At 36.5% G+C, this 8,895-nt stretch overlaps 2 protein-coding genes across 2 annotated transcripts; both read right to left on the bottom strand.

Moving 5' to 3' along the window:
- Positions 1-1,627: 1,627 nt before the first annotated feature.
- LOC109123158 (probable disease resistance RPP8-like protein 2) lies at positions 1,628-5,053 on the bottom strand. Its single transcript, XM_059739577.1, is given in 7 exon segments — positions 1,628-2,086; positions 2,655-3,088; positions 3,091-3,204; positions 3,207-3,383; positions 4,041-4,500; positions 4,502-4,744; positions 4,976-5,053. Coding segments are annotated over 7 exon segments (1,965 nt in total).
- Positions 5,054-7,032: 1,979 nt separating this feature from the next.
- LOC104880349 (stemmadenine O-acetyltransferase-like) lies at positions 7,033-7,880 on the bottom strand. The gene is made up of 2 exons (XM_010656701.2): positions 7,401-7,880; positions 7,033-7,344 (listed from the first exon to the last, which is right to left on the bottom strand). The coding sequence occupies exons 1-2, from the start codon at positions 7,878-7,880 to the stop codon at positions 7,033-7,035; spliced, it is 792 nt and encodes a 263-aa protein (XP_010655003.2).
- Positions 7,881-8,895: the final 1,015 nt, after the last annotated feature.

Here is an 8,895-nt window from a genome sequence, read left to right as displayed (position 1 = left end):
TTCCCCTATGTTTGTTTGGTGGCTAAGAAATGGTGGGAATAGAGGGAAAAGAAACAAAAAGTTAGAATCTTATTCATTTGATTCAACTTTGGTAAGTGGAGGATACTAATTCTTCATTTCCCTTCACAATTTCTCAAAACTTAAATGGATTGTTATACCATTGTTTTCGCCCGCTTTTTCTCGTTATTAGTCCATGTGGCCTCTAAGGATGAGAATTGGTGAATTGAAGTTTAATGATCAAAATCTCTCACATTTTTTTGTGCCATTTTGTACATCACTTCTTCTCAATCATGTCAGTTCATCAAACCAATCATAATACCAAATCATATGTTGATGTTCTGACTATAATACGAAAGTGTACTTTTTCGATATCTATTAAAAAGGTTATACTAATAAGGTGGTATAACATACATATTTTTTTGTCTCATTGCTCATATTCTTATAACTTATGCCATTATTCAGCAATCTAGATTTTCTTTTATGAAGTACCGGCCCAATACCTTAACATTTTCTTATATTGATATATTAATTTAGACCACAAGGGTATACCTTCTAGGCATCGTTGTGAAAAAAATATTAAATATATGATGATGGACGACCCGTAAAGGAAAGCAAGATAAGTAGTTAGAAATGGAAGCACTTCAATCTGGATGCAAAATATTAATATTCTTCATAGAGATACTACTTTCTTCAAATACCCTATAATATAATAGATAACTAAAATTTATTTTACAATTTTATTTTTATTAAAAATTTGTCAAATATTCATGGTTCTTACTGTTGGGTGATGATGGAACAAATCTGCAGTAATTCAAAAGAGGAAACAAGAAAAATTCGAATGGAAATAAAAAGAGATTCGTTTGTTTAGAGATTTGCAAATTGCAATGTCCTAAAGAAAGAATTTTGACACACTGTTCTTGATAATTGCAACAATAAATGGTGTCTGTCTTTCAGGATACAACTCTAAAAAAACTGATATAAAGAGGACAATCTCCTATTTATATCCTTACAAACCAAGTGTTGTGTCCCCTCCAAAGGTTGTGTCTCCTTCATTACATATGTTTTTTGATTTTCTAACACTAAAAAATTTGAAATTTTGACTGTTATAACATTTGAAACTAAACTAGAAAATTGAAAAATTGTGAATGTTACAGGACTGGTCGACCGGTCGGGCACCCATTTGCTCTACCAGTAGTGACACTGGCCAATCGATTCTAATTTTGTCCAAGAAACGGTCGACCGGTCTGAGCTCCATTTGCTCTATCAGAAATGCCACTGTGCAGCCTGTTCTTATTTGAGTTTCAAGCTTCCAAAAATGAAGTTGTTGGACTTTTTAGTGCAAAAAGAATAGGCTCGAGGGCATGTGTTATCGGACCTAGGTCCTTACCCCTCTAAAAACTTTGGTGCCCTTCAGGGCCCAACCTTAGGTGCAGGTATAGCTCTTATAAGCTATTGAAACTTTCTATAAGTGTCCAATGTGGGATACTAGTTTCATTCCTTTATAAACTAGTCTTTAAAGTGAAAACTTTTAATGAGTTTTCAATGTGGGATACTTGTCCCACATTTGTTTCTCATTACACCATTAACACACAATTCATATTCTTTTCATTCACCAATTTTCCAACACTTACTCCATGAATTCAATGGAAGGAATGTGCTGAACTTTAGGAAAATCCTCTCCTCCTCTGAGTCTGTCGACTAGGATTGTCTCTGGCATCCCACTTACCTCCATTTTCTGGAGTGTGGCAATGGACCTCAATCCATCAGGATCTTCCTTCAGTTGTTGACACTTCATGATCCTCAAATTGCAGAGACTGTGCGTGGTTCCTTCATTCACTCTCCACTTCTCCACATTGGGGAAGAGAGAAAGAGACAAATATTTGAGCTGTGGAAAGCCATTTTCTGAGCAAACCGTTTTCATGCCAATGAATGTTTCCGATAGTGAGAGAAATTTTAAGTGAGGTAGCTTCTCCAACGTTACCATTGGGTCTTCCTCAAGATTAGAGCCCCACAAAATAGCTTGGTGAGGCCTTAAGGGAAAGCATTGTGCTCTGGTAACCTGGTGATGCCTGCAGCGAGATACAGTCTACAAAGATCATGATGACAACCCGAGAGCAGTTGCCTTAAAGTACCTTCCTCAATCCTCCCACTGAAGAAATGTAATGACAAGGAACGAATCCTCTGTAAGATGGGGCTCGGGGGATTGAAGATTACCTCCAATTGTTCAATGCTTTTTATAGCATGAATATGCAATTTGCGAAGATTTTTCAAATCGACAAGATCTTCTACACAACATTTGTTTTGGATCAATGTACCTCAGAATCTCCAAGTTGGTCAGAGTGTCCAGGCGCAACTTCTCAGTATGGATTATTTTGTATCTCCAAGGAAGATATAGATGTCTCAATTGTTGCATTTTCCATAGCAGATTTGGGATTTCTCCCCCGCTTCTTATACTCAGAATGTATGAAAAATCTTGGGATAGGTCTAAGGTATTCAGGCACCTCAAATTGCCTATGGCAACACTCTTATTCTACTGTAACTTAAATTCAAGTACCTCAGGTGGATAAGATTCCCTATTGTTGTCGGAAACTGGCCTTCTGTTATCTCACATCCTTCAAAGTCCAAGACTGAGTAACTTAAAAATTTTGAAAAGCAAGTTTCAGTTTCTCCCAATTTCTTATCCCAAGTTCATGAAAATATAAAAGGGACCTGATGGGCAAAGATTTTTCATGTTTTGAGGGGATAAATATATTGACGCCTTGATCCAAGTGGATGGCTAGTCTACGGACTTTAACAGTACTTTGCCTTACTAATGACACCATGGAAGAAGAAGAGAAATCACCTATTGCAGTCTTGTTTCCATCCTGGAGATGAATGACTTCCAGAAAGTTCTCTTCTTTTGCCTTTGACAAGCATAAGTCTCGCATAAGGTCAAGAAGACGACAAGTTGTTACATTACCACTCAAGCTCCTTTTACCTGCTTGAATCATACACCTATCTATCAGCTCATCTAAGTAATGCTCTGCGAGATCTTCCACTCTTTCTCCCTCCACAGGGCCTACTATTCCTTCAGCCGCCCATTCGCATCAATTTTTTTGGTGGGTATGTCAAAATCCTCTGGAAAATGACCCAAATAGAGAAAACATGGTTTCAATTGGTATGCCAAGCCATAGTAACTCAAAGCTAACACCTCAGATATCCCCTCATGTGCTTCTTCATGGCCTTTACCCCTTCTTAATATGATCCAATGTTTCGGTGCACTTTCTCCCACTCTTTCAATGTGTGTTTTTTTGTTGCTAGAAGCCCTCCAAGCACAACTAGAGCCAGTGGTAAACCACCGCAACGTCTCACCATTTCTGTCCCCAGTGTTTTCCATGTAAGGTCTGAAAAACATCCAAAAAATTAAAAGAAAAGGAAATTAAAACACATAAGTAAGAATAGCATACTTAAAATGCTCTTATGGTTCACTTTTTGGATCAATTGCTTGAATTCCCTTTACTTGAAACCAGGCCAATAGTTCTGTTGATGTTGGTATGCTGAAATTGAGATGGTGCTAGTGGGCAGTCAGAATAGAAGAGTAAGGCTATGGATATTGGGATGCCTAGGTCAAATTCCCTGTTCCAATGGTGGCATGCCCCTGAACATGGTCTGCTCTCTAAGCAAGTTGTTCTATGTTTTTTTTCTTCAAAATTTTCATTTAGTAGTCATTTATGAATGAACAAACAGGCTAAGTTTTCTCTACCAAAGGAAAAAAGCAAAAAGGTACCAAATTATTGCTGGAAATTAGAAGATAAACAATTCTTCTCTTGAACATCTTTATTTCACATCTTTGGAACTCAGCTTATAAGAGCACAATCAAGCAGACTAGACTGCATACATGCAAGAAATTTCTCATAAATGGTTTCTTCAATTTTATCGGTCATACCTCATCTCTTTTAAATCATATTGTGCAAATTCAGTCAAAGAATCATTAGAATTAAATGGTTTTTTATATGGGAAATTGTTTTTGATGTCAATGGCATTAAAATAGCAGAAATTACCTGTTGGGTCTCTTCTTGAAGGCATTGCTTTTCTTTGTAGGAGCTGCCAGCTCTGTTCTTCAGTCAGATACCATGGCTCATGGAGAAAGCCTTGCGGATCTGCGTGGATAGCCACATCTTTATTGCGCGTTGTGAGCAGAATTTTGCTGGCTGCTTGCCCAATTGGGAAGGCGGGTCGAAGGTTATCATGGGCTTGAGTTGTCCAAATGTCATGAAGGATCACCAAACATTTTTTCTCTTGTTGGACCTGATAGAGCTTCTTCACTCGCTCTTCTTCTCTCATATGAGAAATCTCAATCTTCTCACTACTGGTAGCAGAGGTCAGATATATTAAAATTCCTTGCAAAACATCTTTTGGTTGGCACTGCTGTGATATGTAAACCCAAGCAAAACCATCAAAAGGACTCCTGACTTGACCTTGATGATAAACCTTTCTGGCAAGGGTTGTCTTGCCTAAACACACCCATCCCACAAATTGAAACAAGTTGGCACTTGTCGTCTCTCACCAATCGATCCACCAATTCGCTTATCCTCTCCTCCAAGCCAACAACATCCTCTTCAACCATGTGGGAATAAGTCCGCCTCAGCTGCAGTCGCTGCCTATATGTAGAACTCAAGTTCTGATCACCTTTTCTCACCCCAACTATGCCATAAGTTTCTAAACTTCTTGTGAGGTCTGAGATCTTGATTTGGATATCCTTGATCTAAACCAACCTTCCTATCAAGCTTTGTGAAGATTTTCTGGATTACTCCACTCCTCCTAGACTCAACTTTGAGAATGAAACCCTCCATCACATCCTCAGCATCATGAGCAACTTCTCTTATCTCTGCAACCCAGTTCCGGACTTTCTGGTCTTCTTCTTTGAATCTGCATCTTCTAAAAAACACTGCATCCTCATGAGCTCAGTCTGCATCTGCTGGACGTGATCACTCACCTTCCATCGGAATCTTGATTTTTGAATGAGCAAATCACCAAGCATTTCTACAACAAATGAAACAACTACTTCAGCCATTTGTTTTTGGTGAGAGGAAGGCTTCTGCCATTTCTTTATACCACTTCTTGTCAACCATGTTAGTTCATCAGACCAATCATAAAACCAACCAAATCATTTGCTGATATATAAATTTAGACCACAAAGGTATACCTTTTAGGTCTGGTTGTGAAAAACTACTAAATATATGATGATGGAACCTAGAAGAGAAAGCAAGGGAAAAAGTCAGAAATGGAAGCAAATATGAATAATCTTACCTTATAATAAATTGTCCTGAATTTGAAAATAATTGTTTAACTGCCGTAGTTTGAAAAATATTTTGCATTTACTTTAAGCAAATTGCCATCCAAATACTAGTTTCCTAACTAATTGCATAATAGTCATTACATTTTATAATTATTATTATTATTATTATTATTATTATTGTGAACCATAATATAATATGTTTGATAAGAAATACAAACTCAAAATTATTATAGAGATAAAAAATTTTGTTTTTTTGAATTGAATTGTTAGACATTACATTTATTAAATACTTTAAATTTTTCCCGAAGAATGAATATATATATATATATATATATATAATAAGTTTAATTTAAGTAAAATTATTTAAATTTTGGTTAATCAATTTTATATTCACTTAACCTTCTACTAAAATTTCCTTAAATTTCTTTCAATGCATTTATCTTTTCTTATTTGAAAAAAATGAAAAGCAATTAAATATTAATTTTATGAAAACATCTTTGTTACATTTTAAGGAAAAAAAATTAAATTATTCAAAATTTCTAAATAAGATTTTACATAAAATATTATATCTTAAAATTTTCTTTAAAAAATTTTGTTTGACAATTTCTTTTGTTGTAGTTTACACTTTTTTTAAATGTTCGTTTATTTAAACTATTGGAATTATTAACATTTATATTTTAAAAAAATTGTTGTAATTTTATTAAAAAATAAAGTAAAAATTACAAAAAATTTAAAATAAAAGGATAACATAATTAAAATAAAAACAAAAGAATAATTATTTTTTGCAAAATTAGTAAATTATTGAAAAAAAATCCATGATAAATCATTGATTTCACTTGAATTTATTTATTTATTTATTTTAAGATTTACACCACCCATTCAAGAGAATATTTTTACTTATAATTAAAAAAAAAATTCATCTCTTCATGATTTGTACTTCATGATGATAACTCATATTTTTTTAATGGCAAAAACTACGATAAATTTAAAAATATTTTCTCCCCTTAGAAATTATTTTTTTCAAACGACCTTACAATTATAAAAAATCCTCAGTACTGTCCCTCATTAAGCTCCTTGCTCACTTACCATTTTGCCGGCATGAAGAGGTGGTGTTTTGGGTACCTATATAGGGGTGTTTGGTGAGAGACAATTCAAGTTTCGACCTCGGATTTTGGTGCCTTCTTTTAATTACAAGTATTTTTTTTTCTTTAATGCTTCTTGGAACCTAACATAATCTAACTTAATATTTAGGTGCAAATTCATACTTCTAATTCCTTTTTCTATTTGAAAAAGGAACACGATGGATGCACCCAAAAATCCAAACAAAGGTGGAAAACAAGCACAATGCACACCGAAAAGTGAGAACAAGATGGAAAACTAGACACCGGAAGTGAAGGCCAAAATGTCTCCATCTTGCTGGAGCTGAAGTATGTCTTGTTTGTTCAAGCCCACCCATGCGTCAATTCCATCACCACCTTCACCGTCCAGCAGAAAAATTTGTTCAGCAGGCAAATGAATTTTACTCACCCAAACAGGCTTCCCCCAACCAAAATCAGCTTCGTACAGAGGCAGCCTACCCCAGCTAGTGAACATGAACACATCTACTTCTTCTTCCTCCATTGCTTCATGTAACTCATTCCTGGATTTTATCACCGTGGAGTACACCTTTGGATCTTGTAACATCTCTTAGTAAACGCACCAGATCCTTCAAATCAGGCAACTCCCCGTTGCTATCGTCCGCATGAATCTGGCTTTCAACCTTGCAATGAGGTTTCCACAGCACAAGGGTTGAATGGTGGGATGATTTTTGGCCGCAAGTTCATGCTAAGGGAGGCTAGAGAAGTCATCAAGCGTCCATGTTTTGCCTTGCTTACACCCATGAGAACTCTCCATATCAGTGCTATCACCACCTCCACCCGTGAAGGGTCCCGTTGGAAGCTGGGGTCATGAGCTCTGGCCCTGAGGGACGATATTTTGGCCCCATCAAACACCAACCTCCTGGTCACGACCTTATTCGTTCCAGAGATTTTCGGGGGAGGCCTTGGCTTCAGCATAGGTAAATCATTCTCCGGGAAGAAAGAAGTCAAGCCGAAAGTCGGAAAATTAATTTACCTATGCCTACTCTGCTTGCAGTAGCCCAAGCGCTGACAAAGCTTGCCGCAGTGAATCCATCAACAACGATGTGATGAATACGAACTCCAATCTGAATTGATGCTACGGGACTTGTTGATTCTCCGCCTGATAAACGAACCAGTTGGTAGATCATCTCATCTCTCCTGCTTAGAAGTTGACTGAGTTGGCCCTCCACTTTGGCCTCCAAATACTCAACCCCTTCATCGTTACAATCAACCGAGTGACTATCTTTGATGTATCCTCCTGCTAGCGTGTAGAAACGAGTCAGGGTCTCTGACAGTGATGTCTCCAAGCGGTTACGTCTTGCAACATCTTCACTTCTGCTGCTGTTGCTGCTGTCGGCAGAGTAGTAGCAAATGGCAGACGGCTTGACTGTATATGTAAATAGTTGGTCAATGGGGGATAGTTTCAAGGTCCGGAGGTGGGATCGCGTGGGAGATGATGGTTTTATCAGCTTGGTAGACAGCATCTCGACCTCTATTGTTGCCTTCTGAGGAGAAAAAAAGGTAAGGGAAGAATGATACTTCACAGAAGAGTATTTTCAGCCATGGAGACTATTATGACTCTAGTCATAGATGAAAGTGACTATGTTTCAATTGAGCTTCTTTGTCATGCCTTATTTTGGGCAACCCAGAATTTGTCTAGTGACCCCAGTTTATAGGGTTTGACCCTAGGAGTTTCTCTTAGTCCAAATTGACAATCACCCAAAATACTCTGAATTCTTTTTTTCTAGAAATAAATCACAATTTAAATCAAAACAAATCTTCTTCCAACTAAGGTTCCAATTCACCAATATAGAAACCAATACTCAAAAGCAACAAGAGAGTAAAAATCATTAAGGCCTCTAATCCAAGTTTGTAATAAAAGTCCACCATTTGAGCAAGTTTAATCAAAATAAAGTCTAGGTAGAAACATATATAGTTTAACAGTATACTAGTACAAGTTCCAAATAAACAAACATAAGAATTATGCTACAACCCTTTAAATTGTTCCAAAATCTCCTATGGCATTATGATGGTTCTCAGGAGCAATATCTATATCTAAAAAGTTTCAAGAAAGAAGTGGTGAGCATTTTCCATATTGCTTAGTAGGGTGTCTTACACCTAAGGGGGTTCATTGATTCCACTAAGGTTCATTGGTTCCACTAAGGTTCAAGGATATACAAAATAAAACATTCAACTATAAAATAAACCACCCAAACATTTTATTTGATATAATTATATCACTTCATCAATTCCCAATGATTAAATAGAATGCATGTGAGGATCTGGCATACAGTCATACAATGCATCGTTGTTCTTGGGTTTTCACCGAATGATACGTGTTCGCACCCAAATATACTCCTTATTCAGAGTCTTCTCGGGGTAAACTTTTGGGTTTTTCACCCTAAAGATCTCACTCCCTTCTTAATTTGCCCTTTTTAGGGTCCTTACATTTCTCATTTTTCTTTTCTTTTCATTTTTGCCTTATTCGGGGTCTTTTTA

This window comes from Vitis vinifera, chromosome 9 (genome assembly GCF_030704535.1).
Source record: "Vitis vinifera cultivar Pinot Noir 40024 chromosome 9, ASM3070453v1".
NCBI lineage: Eukaryota > Viridiplantae > Streptophyta > Magnoliopsida > Vitales > Vitaceae > Vitis > Vitis vinifera.
This window is presented reverse-complemented; position numbering and strand designations above follow the sequence as displayed.